Below are 18,645 nucleotides of genomic sequence, written 5' to 3'. Positions count from 1 at the left end.
GAGTTACTTTTAACTCACTCCATCGAGTAATTATTTATAAATGTTGAGAGAGAAAAATAGATGGAAGAGAAGAGATGCCAAAAACTGTGTATGGACTACACAACAGAGTCCATTTTATAAAGACTGATGGCAGTAAATACATGATATGATATGCCCATAAATCATATTCTATTAAATAAATTCTACTAAGATATTCCTATAAATATAAAGATCCTAATTAAATAAGAAAATGAATTAAAATATAAACTCAGAATAAATCAAAGGAGATTATCTAAGATACTTTAAAATATTCTAATATCTTTAGATATTCCTATATATTTTTAACAATACATACTGAATTTTATCAATCAATCATTGAACTTTAGTAGATGAAGATTATAAAATGTCCTAGAATTTTAAAATTATTTGGTACTTCATTGAACTACTTAACATTAAATATTTTATACCTTTGGAAATGTATATAAATATGTAAATATTAGATTAAATATCTATGTATTGCGGTCTCCATTAACTCCAAAAGTTGAATCCTGTACACGTATGTTGAGTAACATTACATAGGATACTAACTTTTACCAATTCAAGTGTCATATCATGATAATGATCATTCTAAAATGAAGATAAATTGAACATCCATGTGTACCTGTGATTCCTAAATAGAATCATTTTTGCATTCTTTTAATGGATTATTTACATGAAAAGGAACTGTGCAACAAAGTATTCGGAAATGCTTTTTCTCTCTCTTGTGCAAATAGAACTTCCACTGCAAAGAATTTTTTACTTCTAAATATGGCTTCTGTCTGTGCGGCTCTAACTACATGGATTCTTAAATATTGTTTCCACACGCTTTCTTTTCTTCTATCAGTTTATCAGCCCCATTTGCTAAAATATTGATGCGATATAGATGGCAGAATCTAAATTACTGTGACCATCATTTCTGTGCTATTAATGTGGTGCTTTTGCCATTTTAAGATTTTAAATTTATTTTCAGCTGTCAAGTCCATTATCTAGGGGATCAATTAATGTTGAGCCTGGAAATTTGGGCAGGTACAATTTTACATTTTGTCATATACATTGCAGTTCTATTTTATTTTTAAGCTTGTGGATAGTGGCTTTATTCTCATTGTATTCAAACTGAAATGACACCAGCACCACTGCAAGAGCTCGTTCTATGGATGTTCTTCCTTCATCTTTTGTCACAGATAAGAATGAAGGAACTGTTGCTTTAGTTAAATCTGGTTCTGAGAGAGTTAAGACTACCCCGGCTGGTGAATATCTTACTGCAGCACTGAATGACTTTAATCCTGATCAGTATGAAGGACTTGCTGCCATTTCTGATGGTGCAAACAAGCTTCTGATGCTGGTATGTATCTTTAGTGTTTAGGTTCAGTTTATACTTTGGTGAAAGCAGATAAATTGTAGTTTATGTGCAATGGTTCTTTACTTCTACATAAAGTACCTTCTTCATAAGAATGTTGCTGTGCTTATCACACTTCTAAAATTGAAAGCTGGACAATGCAACAACTGGGATGCATTGAAGTCTTCCCTGGTTCAAATTGGGAATTCTGCTTTAGTTGCCCCATTGTAGGCCTTAGACAATGCTTGCTCTTAGTTCAGTTTGAAAATGTGTGGAAGTTATTAGTGATAGTTTTCTTATGGTTGCGAGACAATTTGTGGCAATATATTACCATAGTGAGGAGAAAATTGCGTTGTGTGGAACATGAAATATTCTCCTGTAAAAGAAAATACAATAATATTAGATAAAGTTGCTAAAAATGCTAAAAAACTGTCCAATTTCTTTGCATGTCACTAGTAGAAGTATTTTTGAACCAACCATTTGCAGAACATAAAAGACAGGCCTAAAACCCAACATTATCCCTTATCAGATATACAAACATAGACAACAACGATCAAGTCTTTTCTCACCAAGTGAGGTTCGTTGGTATATGGATCAAACACTTCCTAAGAAATCTGAAATAAGGAACCCATACAGGAGAAAATAAGAGGCAAAACTCCTTGCAAGTTTGAGTCATTACTCTAGATTCCCATTACATTACTTTGATAAAGACAACCCCCCACGACCATATTGTTTTTTTCTTATATAACAGACTCAGTGCATACTTTTCTCTTTGTAACTCTATAAGTGAGCCCTGGAACCTTTCTGCACCTTTTAGAAAGATTTACAGAAATTGTGTTATGAGCACACGCATGCTTCTCTATTTATTGGGAAAAGTAATAATATAATAAAAGGAAACAAGAAATATAAAACTCAATCCCTAAACTTAAAGGCTATACAATATTTTCCGTTTTACGGAATCATATCTTTGACACCCATATTCTTCTGAATAAACAACACAAATTTCAGTGTAAGGTGGGGTGTGCCACCCTTCAAGTCCAAGTGATCAAGCGTGGGCATGTTAAATATAAACCACTCTAATAGCTTAAGCTTGCAAGATGGAATTTTACCGTCATTAATCTTAATGGCACAGGTTCTGGCTGCTGTCATCAAAGCTGGTGCCTCCAGAGAACACGAAATACTTGCTGAAATTAGAGATGCTGTTTTTTCATTTATTCGAAAAATGGAGCCAAGGCGAGTAATGGATACCATGCTTATTTCCCGTGTTAGAATCTTGTATATAAGATCTTTGCTTGCCAGATCCCCAGAGTTGCAATCCATTAAGGTACAGTATTTTTCTTACTATAACTTGTTAATGTCAATTTAGTGATGTTCTATTGAATTTTCCTGGTGTACCTTTCTAATTTAGTAAATCTTGCACTCCGAATTGAAAGGTATTGCCAGTTGAGTGCTTTCTTGAAAAGTCCAACACTGGACCCAGTAGAAGTTCCAGCCGAGCAAGCAGTCCTGGAAGATCTTCAGTGCAATATGTTGATGAGCAGATCCAGGGATTTAAAGTGAATATAAAGCCAGAAAAGAAATCGAAATTTTCATCTGTTGTGTTGAAGATACGTGGGATTGATGAGGTAATGATATTATGTGTTGAAAATTATTGAGTAGGATTTGTTTTTCTTGTCTTTCTTTTGAATTTTGAATATCATAAATAATATGCTATTTCTTGGTGATACTGTCTCATTTTTTTTTACCTATGGTGTTATGAATATGCATGTGTGTGTCACCTTGTTTTATAATTTTGAATAAACCGTGTAGGAAACCTGGAGACAGCAGGTAACTGGGGGAAAGCTTAGGGAAATCAGTGAGGAAGCAAAAAGTTTTGCAATTGGAAACAAGGCTCTTGCTGCACTCTTTGTACATACTCCAGCTGGAGAGCTGCAGCGCCAAATTAGATCCTGGCTTGCCGAGAAGTTTGATTTTCTATCTATTATGGGAAATGATGCACCGGGGGGAACAAATGGTCAGTTGGAGCTTATTTCAACTGCAATTATGGATGGTTGGATGGCTGGACTTGGCAGTGCCCTTTCTCCCCAAACTGATGCCCTTGGCCAACTTCTATTTGAATATTCAAGACGTGTCTATACTTCTCAACTGCAGCACTTGAAGGTGCGTTTCATCTTAAATCTGTCTAGAATGATTGTTCTAAATAAATACTATTTAATGTTCTTGAGAACCAGAAAAAGCCCTGTATAACTTGTCACTGATTGAGAGAGGTGGCACTGTTAATAGTTAAGTTAGTTGTGTTTGACGCATTTGTAAACATGCTAGACTTTGCCCACCTACTTATATTGGCATTGTTGTTGGATAATGTGTTTTTCTTTACTTTATTTTGGTATTTAGCCAATATTTACGCCAAAAGAGTGTTTTCATTGGAGGCACAAAGATATTGTCAGTAAGGTTTACCTAGATGAAACATTTTCTTCTAGGCATGTATTTTGCTGTTACTTTTAGAGGATATCGTGTCTCTGTTAGTCTGTGATAGGAAATTGGACTAGATCATAAAAGTACATTATGCATATGTTCTCATTATTCTCAAGTAGATATCAATGAGGTATCATCTTCAAGAGATACAAAATAATAGAGAAATGTAGGAAACTGAACAAGGAAAAATACAAAGATTACCCCACACTTTCGATAAGTATGGTTTTCTGACATAAATCCTCCACCCTTTAATTTTCCTGTTTACTCTCTTTCCCATATTTTCCATGCTGACACCCTTGCCATGTAAGATGTTAATTGTTCTCCTTTCTAGCTATGCTTGCTTTGGAATCTGATCCCATGCTGCTCATCCAATGAAATCCTATATCACTTTGTTTTTATATTCTTTTATCTGTTAATTTAAAAAAATATCCGACAAAAATATTCTAGTCCAAGACTAGGAAAGCTATACTGGGTAAAGGCTGTTAGCTACTAGGGTTTCGTGTGCAACAACAATGAAAGCTGTCATGAAAGGGATGGTGGCAACAAAGAAAGCTGTCGACTAGGGTTTTGGTGTGTGCAGTCAAAGGCGGCACCCAAAATTTGAGAGCGCTGATACCATGTTATAATTTAGGGTAGAATGATTCATCTTATTATGCTGAGAATACAATATATATATATATATATATATATATATATATATATAAGGCTAGAAAGCTATTGTAGGAAATATAATAGTAGCTCCTAGACAACTAGATCCCTATCATTCATGGATATCCCATCATATACCGTTATTATAATATGCTAAATAAGGAAACAATAAAACACAAAATCTTGACAGAAATAATACAGCTAATAAAACAGATTCTAACAGTTACTACTTCATTAATTCCTTGATTTTTTCTTTTCCAAGGATTTGGACTCTCACTTGATCAAAATCAGAGTAAAGCCCCACTAAGAAATCATCTACTCTATCCACTGTTTGAGCATTGCTGAATCATTTGAGCACTTGGCTTTTATAACCCTTTAATGGTCCAACTCCATCCACTGGGATTTGAGTTGATTAGCATACTCTGTACAATCTTGTTTCCCTGTTTTGCAGCCACAGTCTTCACCTACACGTCATATATTTGAAATCTTGTTTTCAGAATTAAGAAACATGCAAGTATCAATGATTTCTAGGATCATTGAGTTCCATAGCCATGCCATGATCATAGAGTCCTCTTCATCCCATTTTGTAAATTTGGGATCTTCTTCTTTAGGAGCATCTTCAGTCAAGTGGTTAGCTTTCCCTTTACCTTTCAAAGCTTTGTGAACAAGCTGGGCCCATTTCAAGTAAATTTAACCATTCAATCAGTAGGTAGTGTTGAGGTTCTGCAGCTGTTCCTAAGTGTTTTGTGACTCAGTATTCACCACTAATCGGCTATGTCAACCACATTACAATGACCATAATGCAATATGTATTTGTTTGTTGGGACGGCAACTAAGAAACAACATTGCAAATCACAAAGTAATGAAGGTTGGCTATCCTTAAAAAAACTATTGACAACAATGAAGGTTGTCTTGAAAGGGATGGTGGACAATGAAGGCTGTCGTTTAGGGTTTTGGTTTGTGCAGTCAGAGGTGGCTCCTAGAAATTGAGAGCTTTGATGCCATCTCACAATTTAGGGTAGAATAATTGATATATTAAATTATGCTGAGAATACAATTCATATATACAAGGCTAGAAAGCTATTTTAGGAATAATAATAATAGCACCTAGACAACTAGATCCCTCTGATTCAGGGATATTCCCATCATACACTATAATTGTAATATGCTAAATAAGGAAACAATACAGCTAATAAAACATAGATTCTGACAAATAATACAGCTAATAAAACATTTACAGAAATAATACAACTAATAAAACAGATTCTAACACTCCACTCACAATCCTTCCCATCATATGTTATCACAAGTTGTTTCTATTCATTATACTCATTTCTCTTCGCATTCCTCTATGTCGCTTCCTATATGATGCCTTAGCCCACATTGGATGGAGACATGCCATGTTTTATGAATTGTGTGCTCTTCAAAACAGTGGTACTTGGAATCTTGTTCCTTTACCTCCTAGGAAATCTATTGTTGGATGTCAATGGATCTTCACAATCAAAGTTGGCTCTAATGGCACTATTGATCAGCTCAAAACTTGTTTAGTTCAAACTTTTGGGCTAGAGTTTGGTGACACCTTTTCTTTGATCACCAAGATCACCTCTTTCAAATTATTCTTAGCCATGGTTGCTCTTCAATGTTGGTCCCTCCATCAGTTGGCATGTCAAAAGCACCTTTCTACATGGTGATTTACTGAAGGAAATTTATGTTGAACAACCTCTTGGTTTTGTTGCTTTGGGGACTCTTCCCACTTTGTATGCTGGTCTCTGCAAATCTTATATTGCCTTAAACAATCTCTCAGAGCATGGTTTGGTAGATTCAATGCAGTTGGCCAACAATTTGATATGACTTGGAGTGAGGATGATCAATTTTGTGTTTTATCATCATTCAAGGTTGCGGTGTATCTACCTTCTGGTCTAGATTGATGGCATTGTTCTTACAAGTAGCAATTACCGTGACATTTTACATTAAAAAAATACCTTTGTCATCATTTATGGACAAAAGACCTTGTTGGAGTTAGATACTTGAGAATTGAGGTAGCACAAGTCAACAATTGAATTTTAATTTCCTAGAGGAAATATGCTTTTGATATTTTAGAGGAGAGAATAGGCTAATGAAATTCAAGCCCCTTGACATACCTATGAATCCCAATGTTAAACTTCTACCAAGTCAACAAAGCAACTTTCAGATCCTGAGAGGTATGGGATATTGGTTGGGAAACTTGACTATCCACAATAACTTCTCTTGACATTCCTTTTCCAGTAATGTGTAATTCAATTTCTAAATTATTCATGTGCAAGATATTGAAATGTTGTTATTTGCATTCTAAAGTACTTTAAAGGAGCCCTGGGAAAAAAGATTTGTTATATGAACAAAGTAATCATTCTTGAGGATACTCAATTACAGATTGGGTAGGCTCTATAGGATATTGTATCTGTATTGGTAATAGATCTAGTGTAAAAGTAAAATATAGAACTATGACTTCTGCTGCTTATGAACTTATTTGGCTCAAAAGACTTTAAGAACTAAAATTTTGAGAGGGTACACAAATGTCTCGTTTGTGATAAACAATCATATTGACTCAAATCCAGTATTTTATGAGAGGACCAGACACTGAGATAGATTGTCATTTCGTTTTTTAAAAGATTTTATTGGGAGACATCACTACTCAATTTGTTAACTCCAATAATCAGTTGGTGAATGTCTTCACCAAATCATTACAGGGTCTTAAAACTAATTATATTTGGAACAAGTTTGGTGCATATGATTTACATTCACTAGCATGAGGAGTGTTTGATGTATTTTCAATATATGGGCGTAGGCCCTTCTCTGGTCTATATGTAATGTGTTCCTTTGTTGTGCTCAAAAACACAGATTCATTCATATGAATATACATCTTATATTCTTGCAATTACCATGTATCGCAAATTACATTTGTGTGGTTTTATTGTGTCAAAATATATTTTAGGAAATTTAGATATTATTCTCATCTATTTAATTTGTTATATTTTCTGCATCTTGCTATTATTACTAGTATAACAATCTCACAATTCCAGGGATTTGTTCAGTAGAATAGGCTACTTTTATTTCCTAAAATATTCAATAAGTTCTTGTATATATATCCAATGTATGTAAGGAGACAAATAATAAGAAATATATTCTTTCTCCTAAATTTAAGATCTTGATTGGGTTTTACCGGTTTGTACCCATCGTGAACCAAAAAATGAGAGAAACTCATGTTTGATTAATTTTCTCATACGTGTTAAATTATGTTTTGATGCTTGTTTTCCTAACATTGGCTTATCAGGATATTACTGGTACCTTGGCAACAGAAGAGGCTGAAGATGCGGCACAAGTGGCCAAGTTGCGTTCAGCACTAGAATCTGTTGATCACAAAAGAAGAAAGGTACTTTCTTTCACACTTGGAATGGAGCAAAATATTTTGGAACTGCCTGTGTTAATCCACAACATGGTTAATTATACAAACTGATATTGGGAAACTGGGAAATTAGGAAAATGATACAAATTTAAATCCTAATTATTAACAGAAAATATGCAACCCTTTAATGGGATGTATTTTCTGAAAATTGGTGATACTTTAAGCATGCGTATACTTGTATGAACCTGTATTTGAATATGCCTTCAGCTTTGTTACGAGTTGAATGTTTTGCCCTTGCATTTGTTTATTATACCAAAATTGCATGGGAAGTTTTAACATAATAAGGTTATATCATGTTATTGTCATGCTATATTTTTGAAAGACTTTTCACATGATACTTGGAAATTGCTTTGATAAGAGGAAGTTAAAGTACCATAAAATTGAAACTATTTTTTCGTAACTTTGTTGATTCTAATACTGTTTGTCCAAGTTATATCAGCACTTCTAGAGGGTCATCTTTGTGTAATTAAGAAGATATAAATGAAACATCTATTCCTTCCCATTTCACGTATGTTGAAATATAATGTCTTTATTATTATTAATATTTATGTTAGGATTTTGTTAGGGGCTTCCGCCCTTTTACTTTTTAGAACTACTGTCTCCTATAAATATAGTAGTAAGTTGTATCAAATTTACTAAGTGAAAAATAAGACTTTTCAGCTTCTCTAACTCTTCAAGTAGGTATATATAGACAACACACCTGTAATGACTATTTATCTCAAAGGAACTAAAGTGAACTTTCGTAGTCCTGAGCTTCAATGTGGTAAAATTGATTGCTACAGTTCTAGCCGAGAAACAAAATAGGTTCTAGAGGAGGGATTATTTTACAGTAACATTAGTCTTCAGTCTTAAATGAGTTTTCTGGCAATTTTGTTCGACTTTGTAATTTTAGTGTAGATTAAGTTTTATATGGTAATTAAAGAGGGAAGTTAATGCCTTATTCTCTTAAATGAATGTCTATTTATGATGTCCTGGCAATTATTTTCAGATTTTACAACAAATGAGAAGTGATGTAGCTTTACTGACCTTGGAAAATGGTGGTTCACCTGTTCAAAATTTTTCTACTGCTGCTGAGGATGCAAGATTAGCGTCTCTTATTTCACTTGATAGAATATTGAAGCAAGTCAAGGTTTCTTTTTTCTTATTTTGAAATCTGTTCTTCAAAATTTGGTGTTGTGCTAGCAAATACTCAATAATTCATGGTATAATTTGAACAGGATATAACTAAACTTTCTACTGTGAACACCATCGAGAAAAGTAAGAAAAGAACGGTGCTTGGTTCTCTAGACAAACTGACAGAACAAATGTCTTCACTTCTTGAAATTGATCATCCATGTGCTCAGAGGTACATTGCAGATGCTCGCAGAGTGGTTGAGGTAAGCAATTTGATGCTCCATATGGCTAGATTGTATTTTGAGTTGTGAAGGAATCAGATTATGCTCATTCTGAATTCGGCATACTCAGTTTCGACTAAAATCACAACTTTTTCTCTGGGGAAAAAACATTCTCATCATAATCACAGGAACAAGGCCATTGGGTGGGTGGGTGCGGGAGTAGCTGATGCCTTCTGAAAATTACCATTTATGTACTCTGTCGTACCTTTTAAAAAGTCTCTCTTTATGTTTCCCAAGATTTATCTGACTTTTCTGTATTTGACTATTTTATCATTTTTTTTAAATTGTTAACTAAGTTTGTGTTATCAACCCAGTTATATACTTAAGAAATGCTGTACCCGAAACAAAAAGGAAAAGTAGGGAATGAAAGGATAAAAACAATTTGAAATGCTTTTCTATCTCAGCATTTCTGGTAAAATTGGGTCTATGTCCGACTTATGTTGAGTTTTTTGATTCCTAAACCTCTTTTATGATGCAGTCAATTCCTGAAGAAGATGACCGCAGTCAGAACCTATCACATTCTCGTATGTCATCTACTGATACAGGCTCTGGGTCTGGAACTGATGTGGCACAGTGGAACGTCCTTCAATTCAATACGGGTAATACCTCCTCATTTATAATAAAATGTGGAGCAAACTCAAATTCAGAACTAATCATTAAAGCCGAGGCTCGAGTTCAGGAACCTAAAGAAGGTGAGATTGTGAGGGTTGCCCCAAGGCCGTCCATTTTGGAAAATTTGAGCTTGGAGGAAATGAAACAAGTATTTGCTGAACTACCCGAGGCTCTAAGATTGCTTGCCCTAGCAAGGACTGCAGATGGAACTCGAGCACGATATTCTAGATTATATAGGACTTTGGCTATGAAGGTTCCATCACTTAGGGATCTGGTAAGTGAGCTTGAAAAAGGGGGTGCACTGAAAGATGTGAGGACTTGACCTTTTAAGGGGAAAAATGTTTATGAAATTTACATTTGTATGCCTCGAGTTGCTTGCATGTGAGGCATCGGTTTGGGGGCAGGGGTCATTGAGTGTTGGGGAACCATTGTGTGCATTATGTACAACTATTATTCTGTATGCTTGTTAATGTATTTAGTTGTAATTATCACAGTTTTTTTATACTGCAGTTTTGTTTATCAAGTCTAATCAAATCCAAAGAACGAGTCGTATGTTTTTCACTTGATGACTGATAATTAAAGAAATTTTAGGCAGCTGAGACTTGATTTTCATTCGAACTTCTATATGGGAGCATCTTAGGTACTCTTGAGTGCTGGGAAACCACTGTATGCATAATGTACAACTATTATCTTGTACGCTTGTTATAACTTGTAATTATCAGTTTTTTTTTTTATATATTGCAGTTTTGCTTATCAAGACTAATCAATCTAAATAACGAGTCTTTTTTCTTTACTTGATGATTGATAATTAAAGAAGGTTTAAAAGGTGAGACTTGATTTTCATTTGAACTTCCTATGTAGGAGCTTGTAGTACTCTCGGCATACTTCTCCCATTGTAGATATGTTTGTTCTTATTACATTTTTTATTTTAGAAAACTTATTAATTAGTAAAAGTTATTCATGTCATGTCAAGTGTCTTTTAGTGGTCTCTCTTGCAATTGAATTCAGGATGGTACGATTAAAATATATATAAAAAGGGTATATAAAAGTCTTTAAAAAGATTCTTTTTGAGATCAAATTTGGGATCTAGGAGTTCGTTAAAGGGAAGGTAATAATATCCTACTACTATATATGAAGGTTGGTTTAAAAAAGAATATTTAAAAATAAAAATAAAAAATCTCTATACACATGAAAAATATTTAGCAAATTCGAACTTAGATTAGTATGAGTAGGGTTAAGTCCAGCTTAGGTAAGTTAGGCTAGGTTAAGGTCATGCCAAGTTAATTAAGGAAGGCATCACAAACTAAGGTTTGATAAGCCTAATTATGATTATCACAAAAATTGAAGAATTTTTAATAAGGTCACAAGATATAGAGGAAAAGCCTAGTAGAGATAATCACAGTTATTTTGACAAAAGTATTTTCCCTATTTTAAATTCCAAAAACTTTTAAATACAAATTAAGTCGTGGGTTTTATCTCATTTGTAAATCAATGAAAGAAAATTACAATCCCAGGAAGAAGTTTGTCCTAGTGCTTAAATTGATACATTCTAAATGGTCTTAGGTTCAAATCTAACTCCAAAGCATAATATTAGCATTTTATTTCAATACTTCAAGCATGTTATATATTGCGTACGACCAAATGACCTGCCTAACGATTTGCAAGTTAAAGAACGCTTGAGACAGACTACTATGAGTGTTGAAAAGCTCTTCCTTCTCCTTCATCCATGAAGGTTTTTTCCTTTTTGGGTTGAAGAGGATGATGCAAATGAGATGCAATTAGAGCATGAAGTAGTTTCTAAGAACCTTGAAAAAGGACTTGCTTCTTCTTTATTATTTCAATTTATTCCATATCTCTTTAATTTTGTAAATCCTAAGTTCTATATCATGGAAAACTAAACCTATTGTTGAGATTAGATATAATAAAGTAATTTCTTGTGTATTTTATGATGTTAATACATATGATTTTTCATTTCCATGTTAGTATTTGATTTCTATGCTTAATGTTGGTTGTGCCTTGATCATTCATTGCTTGATTGTTGGTTCTTAAGGTGTTGCAAAATGCCTTTTGAACCTAAAACTAAAATTAAGTATCTAATTGAGCTTGTATCTAGGGAAAGAACATGATTCATTAGTAATCTTAAAACTTTTAAACTTAATACATGATTTCTTTGCTGAGAATTCAAGGAATTAGAACTCAATGAGTAACATATGATCAAAGTCACTAGAGATATAATTTGAGTATATTTATGAGTTGATTTTAACATAAAATTGGAATTGAGATTGATTGATAATACATGAGAATGAAGTGGATGAAATATAGTCTTGACAATTGTACATACTCTGTTAAATTTTCTTGCACACCAACTGTTCGATATAAAAAAAAATTAGGGTTAAATATGTTTTTAGTCCCTAAACTATCAAGGGAAATTGTTTTTAGTCCATCTTTCAAACTAAGTTACATTTTGGTCATTCTCCTTAAAGAAACCTTAATTTTTCGTCCTCCAAAACCAACAGCGTTAAAAAAAGCTGAGCTGGCTAACGGTGTGTGCCACGTCATTTTCTTTTGTAATTTTTTGCCTCCCTCATCCAATGCTTCTCCACTTCCCCCTCCGCCATTCACGGCCTCCTCTTCGGCCACATCACCCACCTTCCCACCACACCCTCCGACGACTCTTCCTCCGCCATCCCCACCCTCCTCACCACCGTCACCGGCTTCCTCTACTCCCCCTCTTTCCATGAATCCTCAGGCACTGTCATCCCCTTCGCCCTCCACCCTCACTCCTCCGTCCTCGGGTGAAATAAAAAAATTGATATACTACTTTCACACATCTCTTCTACTAATCTATAGGTAAATTGTGAGTTCAAGAACTCTACATACATCACATGAAACAACAGACTCAATTGGAAATGCAAACATCTATAACTCAAATGTACACAAGAATGATGATGTTCCTAATGTGAAGTTCGAACACATTTAGCCGTCAATGAATTGTTTTGTATAAACACAGTGTCGCCGCTCCCTTGCATAAATGACCTAGAAGATCAAAGACAACATTATAGTAGTAGATACCAAAATTAATCCAATATAAATCAATTCAGTATTTGTCTCCAGGCCAGGACAGTGATCGCTGTTGATGTCTATGAATGTTTTTCGCATAAAAGTGATCATAGAATGGGATTAAGATCATCCTCGCTCTTCGATTCCGAAATCCGCCACCGGAGGTTTTACTTTTGTGGCCACAGCTTCTAGAAAAGTGAGTTAGGGTTTTGATGCGATCAATCTCGTTAGGGTGTCGGCGATGATGGCAGATGAGGGATTCGGTTACGCGTGGTTCTTGGACGGTGACGGTAGCGCCGCCAATGACAACAAGTTTTGCATTGATCTGGAAACCGTTATGAGCGTTCTCGACAAGGATATTGATCCCTCTAAGGTACATTTTTTTTGTGCTTGCAACGAGAGTATGAGCGCGCCCCAACGATTTCTCCCAATTTTTCAATGCTGTGAGGGGAAATTATTGTGAATTCCGATCGGATCGACGACGAGCGAAGATCCACCCGAGGACGGAGGAGTGAGGGTGGAGGGCGGAGGGGATGACAATGCCAGGGGATGACAACGCCTGAGGATTCATGGAAAGAGGGGGATCAAAGGAAGTCGGTGACGGTGGCGAGGAGGGTGGGGACGGCGGAGGAAGAGTCGTCGAACGGTGTGGTGGGAAGGTGGGTGACGTGGCCGAAGAGGAGGTCGTGGATGGCGGAGGGGGAAGTGGAGAAGCACTGGATGAGGGAGGCAAAAAATTACTTAGAAAAAAAAATGACATGACACACACCGTTAGCCAGCTCAGCTTCTTTTTAACGCTGTTGGTTTTGGAGGACGAAAAATTAAGGTTTCCTTAAGGAGAATGACTAAAATGTAGCTTAGTTTGAAAGAGGAACTAAAAGCAATTTCGCTTGATAGTTTAGGGACTAAAACATATTTAACCTAAAAAATTATTGTGTTTTTGTGAACATTGTGTCAAACTAAGTTATAGATTGCAATATTTGTCATGTATGACATAAGTCTCTTTGGAGAGAAAGATAAATACTCATTACTTGCTATGTTACGACTGATGCATTGTTGTTCATTGGTCTAAATGCTAACATAAATTTCATGTTGGGTTGAGATAGACTCACCCTAGTTTGAATCCACATCAAGTAATGTCGAGTCAGCTCAAGTCAAAAATGGATCAACTCAATCAAGACGAGTCAGGTTGGACAAAGGTTAGACCAAGTTGGCCTAGGCCAATGTCAATTTGGGTCCCAATAAAGAAAGATCAAGTCAAATTAGGTCATAGTCACACAAGGTTAGATCAAGTGAAGCACAAGTTAGGTTGATTGAGATGGACCCAAGGATGTTGTATTAGACCGACCTATATCAAGTTGAGTTGGGTTGGACCTATGTTAAGGTAAACTGGGCAAGGTTTAACGCAAGTCAAGATGAGACTACAAGTTAACTCCAAGTCATTATGGGTTGGTTATGGATGAGTCTACATTAAGTTGGTTCAGGCTCATCCTAGGTCAAGATGAGTTGGATCGAGTCAAGCTTAGGTTTCAAGTTTGCTTTGGTTGAGCCAAGTTAAGTCATGTTGGGATAAGTCAAGTTAGGTCAAAAAAGAAAAAAACATCTAGTTAAGTTTATATTGAGTTTAACTTAAGTAGATACGATTAAACTCAATCTTACCATTAAATTACAAATAGTAAAAAATTAGTTTACTATTAATATAAAATATATAGAATTAAATTATTATTTTGTAATATTTTAATGGCTTATCTAATTATTAAAAATATTTAAGAGTTAATTGAAGTTTTACTTTAATGTTGTCACTCTGAGTTAAGTTAGAAATACAATTTGGAAATGACTTCGGACTGGTTCTTCCATATAAATCAAATTTACACCTCTAAGTAAAACACACATTTACATGTACGTATCTGATATATAAAATTTTTATTAAACATGTACAAACTAACTATTCAATTTAGTTTATAAGTTTTATTGTTTTTTATTTTTATCATATGATTAAATTTAGTATTAATTTTTCAAACTATTTTATTATTCTATTACTCGTAAATTTGATTTATTTTTTGAAATGATTATTGTTTTTGTTGAATGATAACGTAATACACATTTAGGTATGTCGGGAAAATATTATTAATAGGCGAGTATGTACACAAATTTGTAAGGAGAATGCCTGATGAATTCATATACCAATATTTGTTAGATTAATAACAACTACTTACAGCAGATAAGATTAGACTTTAATCCAATAAATTTGAAAAACTCGTAAAAAAATAAAAAGAAGATTAATAATAATTATCAATAGACAATGGTATGTCTAAATGTATTTTATATTATTAATAACTAGAAAATATCTTTTAAAATATTAAACTTTTAATGCCATATAATGTTAGTATTTTAGGACACATTTAAACATATAATGCAAGTAGATACAATTTAAGGATGCATTGTTAATATCTAACTTTCAACTGTTGTAAGTTCTAATTTGTTACAACACTAATATTTAATAAAATTCTTAGAGAAGTAAGTTTAGCAACTAGGAAAAAGTATATGAGAAGTCAATTCTAGCACGTTATACGTAGCTTTTGACTGCCAACCGAATTTTTTATTTATCAGTCATCAACATTTGTATTTAAATTTAAAAAGTCATTTGTATCTTATGCAATGTTTGTCGTTCGGTAAAGGAATTAGAAATCAAGTGTCATTATTTTTGAAAGCTTTAATTTATTGAGTAATGACATTTCTTCGTTAGGATAAAGAATTATTTGATGATAAAATTGACTCATAAGTAAAAATTTGATTGGTGAAAGTTTCCTATTCTAGATCAAGTTTGTCCTTAGAATAAAAGTTTTAAATGGGATAAGGGTTTAAGGTGCTTGACAATAAAGAGGGTTCTTAAATACATTATCGATTAAAAATAATCAATATTAGACATTGATGTTTTAGATGTATCATGCGACTCGTTTGATAAACAACAAAAGTATGTGAAGGTAAATTATCTAAAGGCAAATTATCAATAATCAGTAAAAGAATTATCATATCACTAAATAAAGAGAAATAATCTGTTAAATAGTGTAGGGAGGGACAATACACACATAAGGTCTCCACACTGGTAAGATATTGGCCGCTTTGGGCCAAACTCTCACGGATTTGCTTTTGGTACCATTCCAAAAGGCCTCTTACCAATGGAGTATATAAACTCATGTCCATCTCTTATTTTATCCGATGTGAGTCGAAGTCCCACATTTGATAGAAATGAGAAAGTAGAGCAGTATTTAAAGGTGGAAGACCTATTAACCCATTGCCTTAAGGTTTTGGGTAAAAAGTGATGTCGATCTCTTATATAGTTGGCTCAGATGTTATTGGTGTTTGTGTAACCCACAGGGAACCTCCTCCTCGATAGACCCAACAGTGGTATCAGAGTTGATGATTTGTCTTGGTGACCGGCTCAAACGAGTATAATGATCCCTATACCGAAAGTCTTCTTGGCAAAGGGTATCCTGGTAAGCAAGTTCCGTTAAGATGAATGGCGGTTAGAAAGGATTACTCGTGGTTGTGGTTGGTTGGGGATGCTTCCGCTAGAGGGAGAGTGTACCTATGTGGAAGGGACTCACCCTTGAGGGGGAGATTATTGGGAATCCAAGTGTGAGTATAAGTCCCACATTGGATAGAAATGAGAAAGTAAAGTAATATTTAAAGGTGGAAGACCCATTAACCCATTTCCTTAAGGTTTTGGGTAAAAAGTGGTGTCGATCCCTTATATAGTTGGCTCAGATGTTATTGGTGTTTGTGTAACCCATAGGGAACCTCCTCCTCGATAGAACCAACAAATAGTTCATGTTCTTGAAAGGAAAATTTGTTTCATAAAAGAAAATATACCTTCAAATTAAAAATTGTTTGGTCTCTAAATTGTAACATTTGCATCCCTTATAAACTAAGTTTGAACCATTTGAAAAAAACTATCTTATAGTAGGTTTAATTGCTCTGTTGGTCCCTATTTTCATTGTAGTGTGTCAATTTGATCACTATTTTTAAAAAAATGTCAAGTTCGTCCAAATTTGTGTGATGTGCATCAATCAAGTATGTGCTATATGAAGTGTATTGGTTAGGGTCATAGTGAATCGCCTCATGAATAGGCGTCGATCGGTCGAGGTAGCCGATCGGCCGTATCAAATATGGGCAGTTGGCAGGTATGTTAGAAAACATTAATGGTTAATTAATAGGTTTGATTGTCATATAAAATATGAATATACAACATTAATTGTTTGATTGTCATATCAAATATGAATATACGGTATTAATGATTAATGAATGAGCTTGATTGCTATAAGCCATATAAATATGTGATTGATGTCTAGGTAAAGACATTTTTTCCATTCTAATCAAATAGAGACCTCTTTAAGAAACACATCTAACTTGAGCATTAGAGTGTCTTCTGCAGGTCAACAATCGGTTGGTGTGAATTGCGTTCTTGAAGAGGATTGGACGATCGGAGCAGAGTAGAGCCAGAAAAGACGACTGACCCTCATACCCTTTCAAACGAAACAAAGTCCAATTATATTCATGGTGTTTAAATAAATAACGTTGACTAATTGGTGAAATTGTTTTGTGCATATTTTGTTGTTGTGGCATTGTCGTGGGATATTTATTGTGACGTGTAAGCCATTAACGGGGTGGTGACGTGGAAATTTTGCAATTAGGGTTTAAGTTTACAAAATAAATTAAATGTTAATGGAATTAGGTATTTCAACCGAAGAAAAAGAGTGAAAGAATTTAGAAATTTCTAATAGAGAGGAAGAGAAGTTGAGTTCATGATTTGGAACAAAGAAGATGAGAATTTGTGATCGAGATGATGAACAGAAAAGAAGAGAATTTCAATTGGGGATTTGTAACAGATAATTGCATTTGGGGTTTCCAACAAATAAAAAGAGAAGCGCATTTGGGGATTTCAAAAACCGAAGAAGTGAAAGTGCAAAATCAATCTTTTTTTAACACCGAAGTGGGTTCCATTGAAAGTCCAAGGTGCTTTTTTCTTGAATGTGTGTCTATATTTGCTTTTTGGCAGTGTTGTCGTGTTGTGGTGTATTGCTTATTTGTTTATGGAATCAATTCATAGTGGTGGTCCCTTCTCCCATGAAGTTAGATGTTATTTTCGTTGTGGTCCCCCATTATGTGTGTTTTTGTTTTGGTTGTGGTGCCTCATTTGAAAGTGATTATCAAAGTTCAGGTTTTATAGAATGTGTCAATGAGAATTCCAAAGTTAACACCTGATGACATTCCAATCCCTGAAATGCATCAAAATAAATAAAAATCATTATTCAAATATAATAATAATCTAGTAGTAGAAATTATTGTAATTTAACTTTGATAACGCTTTCCACCAAAACAATAAGCTTAAATAATGGTAATGAAATTAAGAAGAACAAAAAATTATTTCTTATATAGGTTAAAATAGTTGAAATTTAATTGGGTACTGATATGAAATAAGATGTATGGTAAGAGGCGGGTTACAATTAGTTGGTTAGTTAGTAGCTATAAGGGACAATTTTCATATCGTATAAAATATTTATAAGAAAATTTCCTTTCTAATTCAGACTAAAAGCATGAGTTTGTTATTCCCTCCTTACATTATTATGGAAGTATATGCATAAAAAGCAATAGTTTCT

General features: G+C 34.3%; 1 protein-coding gene across 3 annotated transcripts in view; it reads left to right on the top strand.

Annotated features, from left to right (window-relative positions):
• Positions 1–10,491, top strand: part of LOC108319842 (kinesin-like protein KIN-14B) — a 47,897-nt gene extending 37,406 nt beyond the window's left edge. For all 3 annotated transcript variants that reach the window (XM_017551132.2, XM_017551129.2, XM_017551131.2), the window contains exons 16-24: positions 989–1,044; positions 1,147–1,360; positions 2,487–2,678; positions 2,788–2,979; positions 3,164–3,514; positions 7,788–7,886; positions 8,908–9,048; positions 9,137–9,295; positions 9,792–10,491. In XM_017551132.2, coding sequence (XP_017406621.2) covers positions 989–1,044; positions 1,147–1,360; positions 2,487–2,678; positions 2,788–2,979; positions 3,164–3,514; positions 7,788–7,886; positions 8,908–9,048; positions 9,137–9,295; positions 9,792–10,247 — 1,860 coding nt within the window. In that variant the 3' untranslated portion in view covers positions 10,248–10,491. The remainder of the gene's footprint in view (positions 1–988; positions 1,045–1,146; positions 1,361–2,486; positions 2,679–2,787; positions 2,980–3,163; positions 3,515–7,787; positions 7,887–8,907; positions 9,049–9,136; positions 9,296–9,791) is intronic.
• Positions 10,492–18,645: the final 8,154 nt, after the last annotated feature.

This window comes from Vigna angularis, chromosome 10, assembly GCF_016808095.1.
Source record: "Vigna angularis cultivar LongXiaoDou No.4 chromosome 10, ASM1680809v1, whole genome shotgun sequence".
Taxonomy (NCBI): Eukaryota; Viridiplantae; Streptophyta; class Magnoliopsida; order Fabales; family Fabaceae; genus Vigna; species Vigna angularis.
This window is presented reverse-complemented; position numbering and strand designations above follow the sequence as displayed.